At 39.7% G+C, this 20,415-nt stretch overlaps 1 protein-coding gene across 1 annotated transcript; it reads right to left on the bottom strand.

The window, feature by feature from the left end:
• Positions 1–4,583: 4,583 nt before the first annotated feature.
• Positions 4,584–19,975, bottom strand: LOC149851255 (eukaryotic translation initiation factor 3 subunit C-like). Its single transcript, XM_089999540.1, has 4 exons — positions 19,862–19,975; positions 19,485–19,543; positions 17,523–19,352; positions 4,584–5,770 (listed from the first exon to the last, which is right to left on the bottom strand). The coding sequence occupies exons 2-4, from the start codon at positions 19,506–19,508 to the stop codon at positions 4,772–4,774; spliced, it is 2,853 nt and encodes a 950-aa protein (XP_089855666.1). The 5' UTR covers positions 19,509–19,543; positions 19,862–19,975; the 3' UTR covers positions 4,584–4,771.
• Positions 19,976–20,415: the final 440 nt, after the last annotated feature.

Below are 20,415 nucleotides of genomic sequence, written 5' to 3'. Positions count from 1 at the left end.
TCATGAGAATGGACATGTTCTTATGTTATAAAAATGCAAAAGTGTATGTTATGGTCATGAAAATTGACATGTTGCATACATAAATATAAGAATGCATATCATAATCATGAGATGTACTGGTTTATGCTTGTATAGAGAATGAATGTGTATGCTTTAAATTATTATAGACTTGTAAGTCTTGTTTACTTGTAAAGCATGCACGTATAATATATGCTGGAATAGTCAAACGGGGTTTTGACCTATTTTTTATATGCAATTTGTGAATGCATATGTTATGAATGTGAATGACACATTTGTCTTGATTTATTTGAAAAACATGTTTGTGTGTTTCATGCTGGACACGGTCAATGAGACTTGGCCTATTTGTTTTATGCAATTATATATGATTTGTTTGATTGCTTATGCATTTGAATGAATGAATGTAATGAGAATGAGTGAATGTAATGTTAATAAATGTTTTGAATATAGATTCCTTTAACCCTCATTTTATAATGATGGGAATCACATTATGGTTGTACTAATACAAACTTGATTTGTATTCTTCAAATTTGGTTTTGAGTTTTCTACGAGCATGTGTTAATGCTCTACAACATTACATATACCATTTTGGAGAACTGAGGCAAATGAGGGATTGTTGAGCACTCAAGGAACACTTTTACTTACTAAGATCCATTGGGGAATCTAGACTTCGATTTATTGTTGGAAATTTATAAAAAAAATATTAAACTTTTACTGTTCTGGATCATGACTCTTATCTTGAATTTTATTGTCGAAGACTTGTAAATATTTTGGAATAAGATGAACTTGTGAATGTTAAATTCTTTTTCATATTCAAATTAAAATTTTATTTCACATCTTAAACGTTTACGTAACTCTTCAAATGTCTTAACCCTTAACTAAATTTTGCCATTCTTATTTATTATATGAATTCTGATAGAGCAATAAATTCAACCGAGTTGTGTTTACGGATGGTTTCGTACTGTAGCTGATACTGGGAGGCTAATATACGCTCGTGCTTGCGCTAAGGCATACTATATAGTATTTGAAATAGTTGGAACGTAGTCCTAGATTAACTCATTGATGCATTACTTTTGAAAGTCATGTATAATTTTACTTGAATAAAAATTTTCAAATTTTCTTGAAATTTCAAATTTTGAAGAAAGTTTTTAAAATGTTGGTTTTTGTAGGAACGCTACCGAAAGTCTTATTTTGAAAATAATCTCACTCAAGAAAAGACAACCCAAGGTAAGGAAAATTCTCACAATGATAAGTTTGACTTCTCTATGAAAAAGAAGACTTATGGAAAGGCTAGGTCTCATCGTGCGAGAAGGATGAGAACGATCCTCCTATGTCAAGATTCCACAATGACAATGAAGGAAGAATTCAAACTCAAGGCAAGAATGATTTACCATTGAGAGCAATCAAAACAGCTTTCTCATACAGTGTAAAAGATCACTCAGTAAAGGAAACAAGAGAAGCTGTCAGAGTCAATATTGTCAATCTATGGCCACATGAAAATAAGGAAATGAAAAACACGCCAATCCTAAGTGTTTTTCATTTTGGCAAAGACGTTTTTGAAGACTTGCCTGATTTGACAAAAACGACTATCAAGGACTACCGTTTCTCGGAAGCAGATCAGGTCATGCTGAACATAAGCGTTTTTTCTCATGCTGACATCGTGGCCATCCGATTTGCATTTTAAAACGCTCAAAAGTCAACAAAACCACGTGGCATTCATCCAAAATGCAAACACACGGCCACGATGTCGGCATGAGCAAAAACGCTCATGTTCAGCATGACCTGATCTGCTTCCCTGTTTCTCTCATTTTTGTAAACCTTTTGATTTTGAACTTGCTTGTGAGAGCTTGTATAAAAACATGTGAGAGCGCTATGAATAAACTAAGCTAGAGAGAGTCTTTTTGAAACCTTAGACGTAGGACTCACAGTATCCTTTAACTCGAAGGCTTTAAATCAACACACCTAGCCAGCCGTGTGGAGCCTTTTAGGCAAACATTCTTGCTTGGTTATTAAGTACATTTTGCGGTAAATACTATAACAGACGTTGGTTTACTTGAACTGCTAGCTAGCTCTTGACAAACATGTGCTTCAACGACTAAAACTTGGAGGGATAGTCAAAAGAAAGATATAATTAATTAAAAAGTTGGAGGGCTATTCAAAAGAAACAATTCAAATGGCTGGTTGAGAATCTATGCATCCAGTAATTTAATCTATTTGCAGGAATTGTTCCATGCTTGATTCAACTCATGAGTCTTCTCTTCCTGCTTGAATCTCCAAGATGGCTGGTTTGTTGCTAGCTCAGACCATGTAAACCACATCATCATTATACACGTACAATGCTCGATGTATGTTTGTGGCGTCTTTAGGCAAAAGTTGGAGATCTAAGAGCATTTGACGCGTCACTACTGAGTCTTCCAGGGAAGGATGCTGATATTTGCAAAGAGGCAGCAGAAATCCAAGTTTGAATCTCACCCTTTTACTTTTATGTTATTATCAGTTTGAATCTCACCTTAATAAACCAATTTTACAAAGATGTGGCAATTCTATGGCTATGGTCTTGGCAACCTGACCAAGTCAGAGTCTTAGAATCTACACATTGATCTCTCAAGTCTTCAAAATTTATAACTAGGCTGATCGTTGTCACCTACATTTTAGGAATTAAAACCTTGTAGCTTATCTCAATAGCATTGATAATGTACAGGATTATACAAGAACTCTCCAATGCCTAGCAAAAACCAAAGTACAGGATCTATTTCAAAGTATGTTCATCCAGTTGCAGTATGCGTTGGCCTGCTGGCTGGCATTAGAGAAAGGATGGGATCACATTCCGTGAAAGTGAAATTTTTATCTATGCGGGTTATTAAGCAGCCTAATGATACCTGAATAAGAACATAAGCATCTTTTAGATATCAAATTCACAGTTCATGCTGTTAATGTCTTCACTATCATAGCCATCGCTGCTACTCCGGTACTCTTCTTTCTTAATTAGAATTACAGCACACCATGTCAATATCAATATCAATGTGTTTTGTTTTCCATTATTATCTGGATAACTGATAAATTTTCGAGTTTAACCATATTTTTTATCCTTTTTTTGTTGACGGTGGAGGGTGGGCTGATCTTGGAGCTGAAGTTGGTGTCATGTTTTCTTGTGTTTACTTTTTGTGAATTTATACCGTAAATTTAAAAATTGTCTGAATATCAATCATTAACTTTTTCTTTCGGTATATGTTTTTAGTCTCCTTGCCCTAAATTGGGGAGGTTCCTGCACATTATTTTCAACTTCTCCTGATATCTGTGATGCTCATTCTCAACTACCAAGGATGTTGGATATCCATGAATAGATGCTGCTTGCCCAAATATTATATGCGAGTCTGTAAATTGCATTGTTACCTCAATTGGCATCGTTGTAGCTTGATTTAGAATCAGGGGAACATTTTGAAATGTTCTTGATGGATCAGTTAAGTAGGATGAATTATGATGGCATTACCTCATATGCTTGAAAGAACAAGTGAAAGTGATGACCTTAACAGATAGGTTTTGTAATAAGATTTTACTTTTTAGGAAGGAAGATGGTCGTATTAGTGCAGTCTATCGGAGAGCAAGCAATACAGAAAAGTTATAGCAGAACCTTTTAAAAGTCTCCATTTCTTTACTAAATCCACGAATACCCATAAATTTGTAGGCATGGCAGCACAATAGTGTTGGGGTGACTTGTAAACATTATTCACTTTCACCATATCAGCTTCTGCTTTATTAGAATGCTACAGTCTTCCATCTGCTTCTTTCCATATAAAGCATTAAAGTCCCCTTTTTTCTTTTTGCATTGTCTTCATTTTGAGTCCCACAATCTTATTTGCCATCTGACGGGCACGGAGCAATGTCCTGTTGCCTCCTGGAATTGTTCATATGCAACAATTTCGTTGCAAAATTGCAAACGTGCATCTACGTGTTCAAATCAAAATCATAAAGTTTTTTGGGGTCTCTGTGCATCAACCTGGCAGTCCAGGTTATTACAAATAAGAAAGCAGTTATTTGTGTTGCAGTTGCTTGTCTATTGATCATTTGCCTCACTTGGGTTCTTCCCTTTCTGTGCAAAGTAACTTTCTTTATGGTTCCCCACGTAATGCTCTGTAAAGCTCGTTTCCTCTTCCTTTTCCGCTAGATATGAACTGAATTTGAACCCAGTTCTCTTGGTTAAGGTGCCAAAATCTTGGTCCCCACATTTAACCCTAATGTTTTTCGTTGTGTTTTTCACATTTCTTCCACTTCTGCAAATATTATCTTAAATCTAGTACACCCTATCCAGGGTTTAAGGTTCCCAATCCCAACCCGTTCACCGGACTTTACTCCTGTACAACATGGTCACACATTCAAGATATCCACATTCCAATCGACTCATAGTAAAATATAAAGATAATGAACAGCATTCCATCTGAAATTAGAATATCCAAGTTCAGCTACTAACCACAGTATCTGTACACCCTATCCAGGGTTTAAGGTTCCCAATCCCAACCCGTTCACCGGACTTTACTCCTGTACAACATGGTCACACATTCAAGATATCCACATTCCAATCGACTCATAGTAAAATATAAAGATAATGAACAGCATTCCATCTGAAATTAGAATATCCAAGTTCAGCTACTAACCACAGTATCTGTGATCCAAACCAAATAGCTTTACTTCTCAAAGTAGAAAAAGAAAAGAGAAAAACAAAAGGTCACCAAAAAATAGAGAGAGATTTTCCTCTTCAAACACGGCCTACCTTCGTAAAACTGACCATGCGAGCTGAATTGTCTAACTGTGATCCTTTAGCAGCTGAACTTGACTGATAAGGAGTCCTTCCCACATTGCTATATGCATCCTGATAGCGGGTGCTTTGATAACCAGTGGAATATCCACCTGCTCCACGGCCTCCCTGACCAGCTCGATCCTTAGAGAATGCCCCTCCAGAAGAAGCTGCTCTTCCACCCGTGCTTCCATAACCGGAACGACCACTGTAACCCGTCTGCCTTCCCTGTGCAGAAAAATCAGCCTGCCATTTCCCAGAAGCTGCACTGGCATAATCTTGGCCCTCTCTTCGTCTAATAGGAAGCCCATCCAGCCCTCCGCCTGTCCTGGCTTCGTAGGCCTTTTCATTACTGTCAACAAGAACTGTCAGTTTCTCTGCATATTGGAAGGCCAGAGCTTGGAGTCGTGTGTGCTCAACACTGTGGAAGACTATGCACCTAGTTGGCTGATCCCAACTTGCATGAAGTTCTTCCACAACTATCATCTTGCTGACAATGCTGTGGACATTCGATTCAGCAAGGTCAAACATTACAGCAAGCTGGTCTAGGCTCAAAGAGTCATAGCAAGACGAGTAGGTGAACAAGTATGTCCTCAAAGCCTCTTCCTTGATCTTAGACCTTATCATCTCAACCACCTTCTCTTTGTCACGCAGCAACTTCCACGCATCAAGTGACTCTATCACTTGGAAAGCTTTCTGGAAGTCTCCCTTGCTCAATGCTCTTGTTGCAGCCATGATATGGTCACGAACATTCTCTGGCGGACCAGTAAAAGTCTGCCGCTCACTGACTTCCAAAAACCTCCGGAATGTCTTGCTGATGACTTTGTGTTTCGCATCATGTGTATTGGCAGCCATGTTTGGTACTTCCAAAAGCATGGCACATATCAAATGAACAGCTTCTAGCAGTTCAAGATTTATGTGCATGTGGTAGGGCATCTGTCTTCTCCTCTCAAGTTTTTCCTGAATGAAAATCCAACCATTAATACCGCAACACACGAATGGAGGCAGAGGAACACTATAAAGATATTTTTATGACATTTAAGCAAATACACCAGTATCAAATTAGGCTCATCTACGGGGAAAAAAATTACTTCAAAGATTTTATTCCATAATGTTACCATGGCCACTGGTTTTAACTTATCATTGCAAGCCTATGTTACAGCTCAGCCTATGGTGACTATTAGCGGTGTCAATGGGTCAGGTCTGACCCATACCCGACCGCAACCAAACCCTATAGGGTCAGTGTTTGGTGATAAAGAATGAGGTCCGATTAGAAGCCAGTCAGACTTAAAGGATCCAATTAGTATATTGAACTGGGTATGGTTTGTGAAATTTCATACCAAACCTAGGCCCGGAGTGAGTTTCAATTAAGACCTGTGATTTTTCAATCTAAAAAATATAAAAAAATATATTATTTTATAGGGTATGGACCAGGTTTGGTTCATGTAATTCTTATAGGGTCTGGGTATGGTTTTCCATATGGAAAACCCGATTAGACCCGGTTCCAAACCCAGTACCCACACCTTTAGTCAGATCCAAGTTTGAAATCAGTTGGGTCCTAACCAGATCCAACCTGTTGACACCCCTAGTGACTATGGCCAATGAAGTGTGAGACCAGGAGGTGGGAAACCTGTTGAGTCAAGCAAGCTTGACAAGATAACAGGGGAAAAGCAAAACCAAAAATGGATTTGGCCAAAAAAAAGTTAATGCTATGGATACCATGACCGATCACCACAGAGACTAAGTTTACTAAATTTTTCGAAGCATATTAAGTTATTTTCTTTTATCATAGATAATCCAGACCAAATTTCATGACAAAATCAAGGTACTGACATTTAATAATAAAAGGAGCATTTCCTATTGTATTGGCATAAAAATATAATTGAGTCACAAACATCTTGCAACTAGACCCCCCAAACAAAACGAATTTGCTGAGAGAAAAACAGTGTCATCTCATGGAAGTCACCAGGCCCCTTAAGCTATTTGTACAACTTTATTTATCATATGCCTACTGATGTTCTTGGTGGACCCTATCACATTCTCAAACCTAACCCTTTAAATTACCCTCTTGTATAACTCCATCAGTTGTAAAAAAGGATAATCGGTCATGCTTCTATGAAATACATGTTTACTAAATGCCACGGGATTCCTAAATTTTAGAACGACAAATCCCCCCCTTCCCCAAACCCAACCCACAAAAGAAGAGAGAGAGAGTCTCTAAAGATCTAACGTTAAAAGAAATTGTACCTATTTCTTTACTCTAATGGAAGAAAGTGCTTCTTATCACCTTAGGTTTTGTGTTTAAAGGAGGCAAGTAAGCTCTAGTGGGTTCCCCTCTTCCAAGTAAGCTCTCTTATCATCCTAATGAATGTTAGAGAGGTCATCTTCAGATGGTAGCAACTGGTCGATATCAAGAATCAGTCAGAACTTAGTTTGGAACTTGGGAACGTGTAAGTGGGTGTTGGTCTTTGATATTGTCGATCTCACGGGTGGGATAGGGAGTTATCAATTGTAATGGGTGCTTTTTGGTATCAAGTGAGAATTGTGGAGGTTGGTCTACCTCGGACAAGACTGTGATCTCTCTCTCTCTCTCTCTCTCTCTCTCTCTCTCTCTCTCTCTCTCTCTCTCTCTCTCTCTCTCTCTCTCTGCCATGTTTGTCCAGCCATCCATTTGATCACTGACTTTGTCGTCTAACATCCTCCATTATCTCCATCTCAATTCTTATCAGTTGGAGAATACCCTTCAATTTAGTTCATCGGTTGAGTTGCATTCATTCTAATTGATTGTAAATCTACATCTGTCTGTTTCCACTGTAGATCATATTGTTCTCAAGAATGCTCATTCTAACACCAAGAGTAGTTTTTGTCTTCCAATGTCTACTTATTCAAGAACAAACTGGAGGGACAGAGCAAAAACTAAACACATTCTTGAAACTGCTCCCTCTAGGCTCCCACCTGCTTTTGTTCTTAGACCCAAAGGAATGCATATTTGCATGTCTGCTAAACTTAATGCCCTCTTGTACGTTCATCAGATGTACAATCCATGAAAAACCATACTTATCTCCTCCAGACTGCTTACCAAGAGTTTTTAGGAGCATTTGTTATGTGTTGCCACCATCTGCTGAAAGAAATAAACCTGATAAAGTATACAGATGAGGTAACATTTTGATAATAAAAGTTTGTCCATCTAGGCATGTACGAGTAATTTATCATAGAGGAAAGTTAATTCAACTACTTTTTTCTTGATTTATTTTCCTAATGGTAGTCCCCCTCACCTTGTTTATCATTCCACTCATTTAAACCCACAGTGGGCTATCAAAAAAACCTACAGTTGTCTAATTCTTGGTTCTAGAATTACACCTTTTCTTGAGAGACAAGTTGAGGAGGATCACATTGATGTTGAAAAGGCCAGATTGATTTATCTGACAATATTTAGTAGTGTATTATGTGATGCTCCCAGTCAGTTTTACGAGGTGCACCTAGATCAATGCATTTGGCTCTTATTATCCAGATCATGCAACATATTAAAGATACTATGAGTTGTACATTGTTTTTTAGTTCTCGGTCAAATCAGAGGACATTCGCTGTGTCACAGGGACTTGGAAAAAGGGGTTTATGTTCCACAACTCCATTTTGTTGGGTGTGACAACGCAGCTGTGTTAATAAGAAATGCCTTTTTCTTGGAGAAAATTTTGAACATCATTTGAAAAAAACTCCAATCTATTGTCAGATCTAATGCATTTAACTTGGCATTAAAATGGGTTTTCACCATTGCGATGAAGGATTGCATCATCTCTTTGGTTTGAGATTTGAACTTCATTAAAAAAAATCCATGTGGTACAACTATAATCATCGACCACTGTAGGTAAATAGTGAGCGCCCGTAATTGAGGGAATAGAGTATCCACCCCATATGTCAAAATGCACTAAATCAAATGGATGGTGGGAACAACTTTCACTAGTAGGAAAAAGAAAGTTTGGTATGTTTTGCTAGCGGACAAATTTCACATAAGCAATAATTAAAGGAAATTGAATTACGTGTTCTAGACAAAATTTCAAACAATCAAAAGAGATGTGACCCAAACACCAGTCATAAATCAAAATTGTTCGATCTAGTGATGGTAGTTGTCGCTATCTTATTTTCGTCCAAATCTAAATAATAGTGATCGAAGCAGATCAGGTCATGCTGAACATGAGCGTTTTTGCTCATGCCGACATTGTGGCCGTCTGTTTGCATTTTGGATGAATACCACGTGGTTTTGTTGACTTTTAAGCTTTTTAAAATGCAAATTGGATGGCCACGATGTCAGCATGAGCAAAACGCACATGTTCAGCATGACCTAATCTGCTTCCCATGCACTCTACCTACTCCAATCTTCTCCATCAATTGAGAGTCCTCAATATCACAATGAGAAGAACAAAAGGTTACTATGCATTTCAAGGATTAATGAGTTTACAAACAGATATTAAGTCGGATTTAAAAGAAGGAACACATAACACATGATCGAGTTTTATTTAGCGAGTCAAGGACACATTTTCAACATAGGTGACCTGACTATATGATCCATCTGAAAGTTTGACGGGTTTTGAAAAAGAATATCAAAGGAAGTAAACATGGAAGGGATGCAACACGTGTCGGTTGCTCCCATATCAAGAATCCAAAAGGATGACTGAGAAAAGGCAGAGTTAACAAGAGACTTATCTTGCCACGTTTGCCATTTGAGGTGTTTTACCCGATGACACTAAAGAAATTGCTCTATGGTCAACTGAGGAGCAAGATTAGACGGTGTAGCTTCTTCCTTTTGGGTGGCATTTTCTCTTGGAGGATATCCATGAGACTCGTAATATTTGTCTTTTATGTGACCTAGTTTTTCGCATACAATGCGACACAGGTACAGGTGCCGCACCCGGTGTGACAAACACGTCAACAGAGAGAGAGAGAGAGGGTTGCCTGCCCAGAGAGAGAGGGTTGGGGTCCTCCTCCTCCTTCATTTTGCTCTCTTGTTACGCCTCCTCCTTCAAGATTTTGCCCTTTTGATCTAGAATTGAGATTGATCCAAATAAATAGATATTTTAATATCATAAAAAAAGTAAAGAAAATTGATCGTCAGAGAGAGAGGGTCAAACCCAAATAACGAGAGCGATGTTCAGGGATTGCAGGAATGACGAAGTTGTGATTTCACGAATAGAGAGGGTTGCCTACCTATATATATATATATATATATATATATATATATATATATATATATATATATATATATATATATATATATATATATATATATATATATATATATATATATATATATATATATATGTCACATGGGTGCGGGTGCGGGTGCGGGTGCTGGGATTCGGCACTTCCAAAAAACCCGGGTGCGGGGGTGCGGCAGGGTCAAAAATGTAATATATATATATAAGGGGGGTCCGGGGGTTATCCTATTGCATCCAATTTTGAAAAAAAAAACAGTTTGCAATTGAGCCAGCTGAGTGTGGTTCATTCAACTCATGCTTGTCATGAGCTCAATCTTGATCGGATTGCTGGAGTTATAAGCCGAGTTTGAACACCCCAAGCTGGGTTGTTTATGAACACTGATTGCTGATAATAGTGACGTTATGTGGGCTATCAGCTTGGGTCCTTTGCACAATAAATGGTGGTGATTAGGGCTGTTAAGGAGAGTAATATGCAGGCGGGATTTGGGTCATGATTTTTGTCATGTACCTGACCCGATCCAAGTATAAAATGCATTATTTATAATAAAAAATCTGAAATTATGCAGGTCTGAATCTGGAATTCCACTTTTGTAACCCGATAAAACCCGAACCTGAACTCGAGCCTGTGATTTGTTATTTGGGGGGGGGGGGGGGGGGGGTCAGATATACCCTAATGGGTCGTGTACTAGACCCGTTGACAGCCCTAGATGAAGAGAACGAACAGGTGATGATCTCATAACACCGATTTGGCAAATCAACGATCTACTCAATCACAGTTAAATGCAAATAATTAAAGTTTAAGCTGCTTTTGTAAATGTTAGATAAGTTTTGGGTTTATTGAATTTACTTTAGAAAAAAAACCCGATAAATTTACTGAAAAAAAAATAAAACTGGAATAAATAAAGAACGAAATATCCGCTCCCGTCTACCCACAATTTTTCCTCTCTCTCTCTCTCTCTCTCTCTCTCTCTCTCTCTCTCTCTCTCTCTCTCTCTCTCTCTCTCTCTCATTGATGCATCCCCAAACCCTAAGATTTCCGATCGCGGAGAGCCCCATTCCGGTCGACAATCATCTCCGCTTCTACCCATCTTCCCGATTTCGCGTTTTCCCCGGTTTTTTCAGGATCGATTTTGCGAAATCCCCCGGTTTCCCATGCATCAAGCATGGGCTTCCCGCGATCAGGAACTGCGAAGATCTCGGCTCCACCACCCCGAAGAGGATCGACTCCGACTGCCAGCAATCGACGAGAGCTCGCAAAGCCAGCGACATCGAGGCGAAGAACGTCGACATCGCGACGCTCGGGAACCTCTGCGTCGACATCGTCCTCGGTGTGCCCAGCTTGCCACCCGCTTCCGCCAAGAATGGACCAAAATGACCCTTGGTGCGGTCAACGCACCCAGGGTCGGGTTGGCCACACCCGAACCCGCGTCGAGTCACGTCGACACAGGTGCGGCACCCTGCTAGCCGAATCCCTGTGACATATATATATATATATATATATATATATATATATATATATATATAGAGAGAGAGAGAGAGAGCTGGGGTCCTCCTCGCTCTCTTGTTCTACCTCCTCCTCCTACTTCTTTTCTTTCTCCTCTCCTGCTTCCTTTTGTGTCAACTTTTTTTCTGCCCCCCTCCCTCCATCTCCTTTGGTTTCCAATCTTGTATCAGTAACGTTTTGAACACAATCAATTGGTTTGGGTTGGATCTGACCCAACCATATTTTCCCAGGTGTCACATGGAGCCCAATGGCTGCCCCAGAACCCACAAACAGAAGGCAGACATGCGAAATACATATGCAAGGGAGAGGGATCCATTCTGCTACTAGGGTTTGAAAAAAAAGTAGGATATGGGCTAGGTCATAGCATATCCAAATCTGAATCATCGTAGATCCAAATATGAACTATAGCAGCATCAAGTAGATTAATCTGGATCTGAAATTTATACTGCAATAATATATACATTAAAAATGGTTGAAAACAAAAGGCTTTACATGTAAAACGTGCATAAGATCCAGAGGCAAATGCAAAAGGAATTATGATCCGAAATAAAACTTGGATTGAGGAAAAGTCCGATTATATAAGTCAGAAATTTGTTCCATATACATATTTGGATCTTACTTTAAGATCCATATCATAGAACGATGCAGCAGATTCTGATAAAAGGCTTTGGACTAAATTCAATCCATTTGCCCCAGTGGTTGGTAGGTCATGGTCTGTAAGGATGTCAACGGTTTGAATTAAACTCGGGTATGACTGAATCCAAATCCATCGGATTCAGTATAAACAACACTATTTGATTAATAATTGGATTCAAATTCAGTACAAGTATGACATTCGAACCTGAAGCCAACCTGAATGGCTGATATGCAAAGAATACTTGTAAAAAGAAAGTTATCAAACTGGGATCCAGATCAGGTGTTAGCATTGCTCATTCGAATATGAATCTGAGTCCAAATTCAATTAAGTAGGATTCATTAGTGTCCACACCCAAACGTAATGCAGCCTTTTACTTTCCAGGTCGTTGATCCTAGTCCTTAAGTCCTACTTAGGTCAGTCTGGGTATACAGTGCCTGGGTCAAAATAAACCCAGGTTTGAATAAGTCTGGGCAAACAAAGTCAGGTCTGTCCGAGATTTATGTATATATATACATATATATATATATATATATATATATATATATATATATATATATACACACCCTCTAACACCCCCGCTGTAACACCTCAATTTTTTAAATCGAAAATTTGAGGGAACTTTTTTTAAATCCCTCTACATGATTTTTAAGAACAAAGTAGAAACTCTTTTTAAATTCGGTTCAAACCTTTGGCGGGTTACAGTTACTAACACACACTTGAAAGACTATAATAATTGAATCAAATCATTAATTAAATTGCAATAAATCAAATATGAGTCTTTCAATATCAGAGTTTACGGGACTAAAGAAAAATAATAATGTAAATAAAACCGTTTAGTGCCTCCAACAAGCCTAAAAGAATGTGACCCTCTAGACACCACCCCAAGCCTCCTATCATCGCCTTCTAGCTTATTCGTTATCTGAAATATTTAAAATATAGGAGCATTAGCCAGAGCCCCAGTAGGAAAACACCCTACACGTAGGCATGGAAAGAACACAAATTCATAAAACATATATCTTTCTAAATACACTTAAAGCACATGAACTCAACAGAGTTAAATATCACAACACTAATAATTTAATCATGCAGGATTACACAATAATTCATTATTAACATTAAGTGAAGTACTTGCATAATCATTATTAATTAGAACAATAATCGAAAGGATTCATTTATGCCAACATATGCGGAAACTAAAAATTATACATGACATGCATAAAAATTTATGTCAATATTTAATGAATCATTTAACCATTGGTAAAGCTAATCTAATGCATTGTTTTTCTTTTCTTTTCTGAAAGGTACACACTCAGGACCTAATCCTAACTCAGGTGGGGATTTATTATGCTATGTATTTGAATAAAACCCATTGATTCAAAGAACCAGGTCAAATATCTATTGAAGCGATCTTTAACCAAGAGAAAAACTTACAGTGATCAAGAGAATTGATTCCTACTATGCAGAGCCTGATTGTATACCTATGATAAATTGACAACCCCAGCCCTCTACACCAACAACTAGGGTCCAAGAGGTGTCAATGCCCCTAAAACGTGTCAATGGACAAATATACCTCCTACCCTTCCAAGGTAAGCCACTAGAACAAATGAGCTATTAGATGTTATTTATATTGAGTCTAACTACAACATTAGGTGTACTCAGCACCAAGCTCAATAGCTCCAAGCTCTACTATGGGCAGCTCAATAAACCACAGCCTCACAAGGCAAAAACCCACACCTCCTACAGAATCTTGTTTCCCAAAGAAGCAGTCACCAAGCCCAATCTGAGAGGGATTTTGTCTTCCCAAATTTTCTGGTGAAATGTATGATTGTTAGCTTTTAGAATTATTTGAGTTTGTCGAAAAACTCCATCATATGAATATTCTATATTTTTTGGACCGGACCTTGTCTCGGACCGTTCCAGGTCCAGGTTTTCTGCAAAATCTTGAATCTTTCAAGATTTGTTTGAGCCTTCAAGATTTACAGAAAATGAAACGTATTTTTCTCAGATCTATTCATATGATGTGAATGACATATCCAAAAAATTAACCATTAACTAAAAATCATTGATTTATTAAATTTTCAAAAAAAACGACTATCAAGAATCGCTCTACACGCAGGACAAAATTTTTGTCTTGGGTTGCAGCAGTCATAACCCTCACTTTCGTACCACCAATAAGGCCCAATATTTTCCTGAGACACCTCCCAAATGTCAGAAAGGTCTTTATGAAAGGGTTTGGCCATTGTTGATCTGATTTGAGAGGTATAATTATTTTACTACGATGGATCGGTCAAGAAAATCAAGACAGTATGAGAAATATAATATAAATCATGAGAAAAACAATAAAACTCAAGCATCAACATGAAATATAGATTTTTAATCATGCATAAACCCATAGACAGTATCTAAACATCAACTACAGTCATAAAGAAACGTCATATAATCATTTTACATGCATTGGAATCAAAACTATCAAAATAAATCACCATTTTTGCACAAAATAACTAGTTTAAAATGCTAGCATGTGAAAACACCATGAAACACATAAAATAAAATTGCAGACACATGATTCATAATGTAAACACATGCAAGAAAGCAAATATGCATCCATTCATGCTGGAAACAAAGATTTAACCATGTAAAATTACATAGGAACACGAAACTATGCATTTCAGGTTACCCAATTTGCTGGTTTAGCAGTCTGGGCATAGATTTACAAAAAACGATTTTGTAGATCTGTTTTAAAGCAAGATAATGAATTAAAAACACTTCAAAACCTTTTCAAACATATTCCAGATATGATTCACTATGGATCAGCCGGTAGAAACGGCAAGATGCATGATTTATGCGTTTGCATTCGATCTATGCTATGTGTAGGTTGAATCCTACCTGAAACGTGTTTTCGAAACTACCAAGACCTTCGTCTCCCATCCTAGCACCTTGGAGCAGCTTCAATGGTTGCCAGAAAAACCCTAAGAGGAAGAAGATGAAAAAAAATAATATTCTAATGAGAATGGGAGAGATAGGAGAACTAACCTTATTAATTCTCCTCGTAAGGGCCTCTATTTATAGATGGGTTTAGGCAAGAGTCTCATCTCTAATACAAGATGTTAATATCTATTAATCTTTTTTATTAATCAAATAAGAAAATAAATTATGGATCCTAATTCATTAAATTTTGAAATCAATTAAGCTAGAGTAGAAAAGTGGAGACTTTTTACCCTGACTTGGGTTTTAGTGACATTATAACCTTTCGGAAGGCCTATAGACCCAAAACTCATCAGAATTCGACATTTAAATAGTTGATTCGATAGCCATCGAAACGTAGATCATCATGGTGATCTTAGATTTAATCATGTGCGCACAGATCGGCAAGAAAATTTAGTCGATGTTGAAAAATGTTAATTTTTTACCTACAATTAGGCATAAATTTTGGTCAATGATAAAACGCTCAAATCAACACCAATTTGGGCATATAGATAGTCGATTTTGGTGCCCTCGAAATGAGGAACGTCAAGATCAATTCCGATCTAATAGGTGAGCCACCGATCGACAAAAAAATTTGTCGAAACAATAATGACATTATTCAGAGCATCTGACCTATGTCACATAGTTGCAGGTTTGATTTATTGTTGAGATTCCCTCACCTAGAGACCCCAATATAAAGATGTGTGGCATTGATATTGTCTCACTTCCCAAGAGACACTTAATACCTCTATCATTTCCACCATATATTGGATCCTATGTCACATGGACTCTTCATAAGGGTCGCCAGACCCGCATCGACACGGGTGCAGTTGCTGCACCCAGTGCGGCTACCATAAGAATCAGCTGCACTGGGTGTGGTCAAACTTCTCTGGGGTAAGGGCACAATTGAGTAACCCCCCCCCATCTTCTCGGCCCCTCCTCCGCCTCCCGTCCCCCCTCTTCTTACGGCAGTGGCAGCGACACCAGTCACATCCTCTTCCTATGGCAGCGGCGGCGAAACCAAAAAGTTTCTCTCTTCTTCTTTCTCCTCTTCCACCTCTTCTCTTTCTTATTCTTCCTCCCTCCAGTGCCTCCTCTCTTTCTTCTCCTCCTCCTCTCTCTCTCTTCTTTTTTCTTCTCCTCCTACCCTCATTGCCGCAAGGGCTGAACCCAAGGTTGGATTCGGCTCCTAGATTCAGCAGCACCTAAACCCAGATCTGGGTTCGGCTATGCTGAACCCAGGCCTGCTAGGATGGGCTCCTGGGTTCAGCAGAACCAAACCCAAGGTTGTTGTGCCGAACCCAAGGCTTGGATTTGGTAGAACCTGAACCCAGATGTGGGTTCAGCAGAACTGTACCTAGGCTTGTTGGGTTCAGCAAGGCCTGGGTTCGACAGAACCTGAACCCAGATGTGGGTTCAGCAGAACTGAACCCAAGATTGTTCGATTCTGAAGAACCGAACCCAGGCTTGCTGGGTTCGGCAGAACCTGAACCCAGACCTGGGTTCAGCATAACCGAAACCCGGACCTGGGTTCAGCAGAACCGAACTCAGCTTGAGCCTGGGTTCAGCGCAGAACCTGAACCAAGCATGGGTTCAGCAGAACCGAATCCAAGTTTGGGTTGGGTTCTATAATTCTATTCTAAATTTAGCCAGCTATTTTTATGAATTATATATATATACCCTCCCCGCACCCAAGTTTTTTTTAAGTGATGCATCGCCGCACCCCCACACCCATACCTATGTGACAGATTGGATCCCTTCAAAACTTGATGCTAAAGCTTCCAAGTTTTGCCTCCATATGTGACAGCTGATAAGTATATCACACAAAATAATCACACTTTTCTTGTAATGCAATTGAGGATGAATGGTTCAGAAATTATTTGATAAGAGAAGGCAACCATGGGCACGCCTGCACATCCTCCTATGCACGAAGTGACTGCAAGTTGCCCCATGTCCCATCCAACCAAATAGTTGGGAGGAATTACATGCTAAAGGAGTTCAATAAAGAAGGAATGTCAATGGGTTCTAGAAATAAAATGAACCAAGTAAGCACCAGTTAATAAAGCTACCCCCCAACCAAATAGTTGGGAAGAATTACACATTAAAGGAGTTAAATAAAGAAGGAATGTCAATGGGTACTAGAAATAAAATGAACCAAGTAAGCACCAGTTAATACAGCTACCCACCATGACACAACTGAATAAGCTATCATGATCACAAACACATCATCTCCAATTTTATACAACTTAACCACTGGTGATAAATTCTACAGAAAAGGAATTTTGATGCATAAAGAAAAACAGAGATAATAGCCAACTTAAATAAGTGGGAAACAAATATTTTGGATAAAAAAATGCAACTTAATAAATTAGAGAAAAAGGACAAAGGACATACCTGCTCTGGAGTCTTCTCATGATAACGGCTTTGAGAAACTCCTTGGGCAAGTAACTCTTTGATCCTTCCACCAGCATAGAGTTCTGAAAGACAACTATGAGCCTCTGAAATGAGAGACACTCTAAAGGCACAGAGACCAAGTTGTGCCATTGCACGGTTGAAAAGTATTTGTGTTGAGATATCCATGTGTTGAACATTATCCTGCAAATGGCTCATCAGGAGCAGATCACGAGCAACCGAAAATTCATCCAAAATAGCATGGTGGTAGATATCACAAAGCATTGCCCTAGCCTTTGTACGCTCATCACCAGTCCTATAGATCAGAGAAACCAACATATCCATAAATTCCCTACAACTCTCAGGAAAAGTTGGTCTCCGTGGGACAAGCTCGGGAGTGACAACAAAAGCAGGAGGGCCTCTAATTTCTTCTTGGGTTTCGTTGGGCTTCCCATCCTCATCAGCATCACTATCTCCATTTTCAGGAGCAGCAGATGAAGTAGTGTCATCCCTCACCTCTGCCAACATTCTCATAGCATCATAAACTTCCTGAGGCTTGTAATAAACTAGCTCCACCCGTCTCAGTGCCACCTTCGCAGCTGCCCTCATATCTCCAATCCGCTCCAAATAGTCTTGCATATTTTGAGCTAGAACAAAGAATAAAGGCTCGTCCCTAAGCCTCTCAACGTACTCCTTGGTGTGAGGATCAAGGCTCTGCAAGCTCTTGAAAAACTCAGTATCCATCCTGTCCAAAAATGCAACTATATTTCCCCACACTCGAATTGTCCCCTTGTAATTGGCATCCTTCTGGGTTTCATTCTCATCTGGCTCCACCGATTCATCCACTACAATGTTTGGATACTGCTCGAGAATGTCAAGAACGACGAGCATATTCTGTGTGCACTTCTTCCACACATTTATCGGCATGTGCCCAAGAAGGCTTGGGTTCACATCAAATTGGGAAGAGATGACACTGAACAGAATCTCAAGCTTCTGAGCGGGGGTTTTTGCAACCCTTGTGAGAAAGGTTAGCTGCTCAACCTGTTCAATCCTACCTGTTCCCTTTCTCCCCCTGGCTGCCACAATCTCCTTTAACTTCTTATCAACATTCTCCCAAGTAATTTCGCTAGGATCCCTCATAAATTGCTTATCGATCAACTTATCCTTCTTATTCATCTTCCTCTCCCAACCTTGATGCCTGACAATGTCTTCATCATCTCCGTCCTCCTTCTCCGAGTCTGTGGCAATCTTTGTGGGGTCCTCCTCAAACTCTCCGTCGGACTCCTCATCTTCTTCTGCATCGTCAACATCTCGATCCCCTTCCTCATCGCTCTCAGGGTTACTCCTGTACTTCTCTATCAAGTCCTCAAATTGCTTGTTATTCTTCTTCAGCTTCTGCTTCATCGAGTTCAAGGCCTTGGCGTTGGTGCTGCTCATCTTCTTCTTAGCTTCCTTGTTGGAAAGTGCCTCCGCCAGGAAGTCCTCCAGCATGACCAATGCTTTTATGTAAAGAGTCGGCACCTTCTCAGATTCCGTCACGCGGATCACCTTTTCGAGTTGCTTGTTGATCTTGTCGAAGCTGTCCTGCAGGCTGACCCAGTCGTTGATCTTCATGGCGTTTCTCATCTGCTCAACCGTCGACCGCATCTCCTCAAATCTCTTGTCCTTGGCAGAGCGGACAATCCGCCGCTGGTCATCCGAATCTTCGCTGTCGCTTGCACCAGACTGAAGGTACTTGCTCCTAGCGTTAGCACCGCCAGTGTCGCCATCCTCCCTGATTTCAATCTCCTCCTCGATCTCACTCTCCTCCTCCTCCTCCTCTGTATCGCTCCCCTGGCAAATCGACGATCCATAAGAAATGAAAACTCATCCATGAAGATAGATATCCAGAAAAAAAAACGAAAAACGAAACCCAGGATCGGTGTTAGGGTTAGAGTTAAGTTAGAAGTCATAACAGAAACGCACCTGCGTCCAGAAACGAGAACCCATCCTGCTCGGTTGATGAAGAAACGAAAAAACAGAATCTGCAAACATAAATCAAAGGGAAAACGACCAATAAGACGAAAAATCCCGAAAATTAGGGTTTTTTCTTTTACGAAATCATGAATCCTAAAATTTTCAGATAAAGAAGTGGGTTAGAAGAAGGTGAAATGAAATCAGAACAAAATTAACAATTTTATACAAAAAACAATCAGAAAGGGAAAAGAGGGGCAACCTCAGGGATTGAACATGAAATCAAACCGTGAAAAAATCTAATTTGTGATTAGATCGAACTACGGATTTAAAATAAATGGGGCAATCGAATAAAAATCAGGATGCAGCTTCAGAAAGCGAAGGCTAACCTGACGACTTGCTTGCGTTTGCTTTTGCTTCTGGGGATCGCAGGAACAACGACGCCGCTCTGCCCTGCGATGGTTATCCGAAGAGAAAGAGAAGGGACGAATAGAAAAAAGAAACCCTAATAAGCAGCCGACTGTGTCTTATTCCCTACCAAGGATATCGGGTTTGACCCGAACCCGACCCATTCAATAGAGCTCTTATTGGTTGGATCCAAATCCAATTTGGATTCGGTATCCGTACCTGGATCTGCCAATGGGTCGGATACGTTTCAGGACACGAACCTGAATTTTTCCGCCTATTGTTGCATTTGAAGTGGGATTCAGGTTGGATTTAGGGAATGCCAAGTTCGGATGTAGCCTAATCGGGCTCAAATTTAAATTCAGAGTCAGATGGGATTAGGGATGGCAGTGGACCGGAGCCCCACCCCGCCTCGCCCCGTTCGGACCGGGAATGAAGAGCATGAAACGGGGATGGAGGCAGGGATGAAGGTTTTCCATCCCCCTGCGGGGATGGACTTATGTTTTCCCCTGCCCCACCCCGCCCCTGTCCTGATCTG

The sequence above is a fragment of the Nuphar pumila genome, chromosome 1, assembly GCF_984573655.1.
Source record: "Nuphar pumila chromosome 1, dmNupPumi1.hap1.1, whole genome shotgun sequence".
Lineage (NCBI taxonomy): Eukaryota > Viridiplantae > Streptophyta > Magnoliopsida > Nymphaeales > Nymphaeaceae > Nuphar > Nuphar pumila.
Note: the sequence above shows the minus strand (reverse complement) of the source record. Positions and strands in the feature narration are given on the sequence as shown.

Bases quoted from the DNA above. Each gene is read 5' to 3' on its own strand.
- LOC149851255 (XM_089999540.1), bottom strand. From the start codon at position 19,508: ATGGGTTCTCGTTTCTGGACGCAG. The intron at 19,353-19,484 runs GTGCGTTTCTGT...TCGATTTGCCAG, and splicing joins GTTCTCGTTTCTGGACGCAG to GGGAGCGATACAGAGGAGGA. The intron at 5,771-17,522 runs GTATGTCCTTTG...ATTTTCATTCAG, and splicing joins ATGAGAAGACTCCAGAGCAG to GAAAAACTTGAGAGGAGAAG.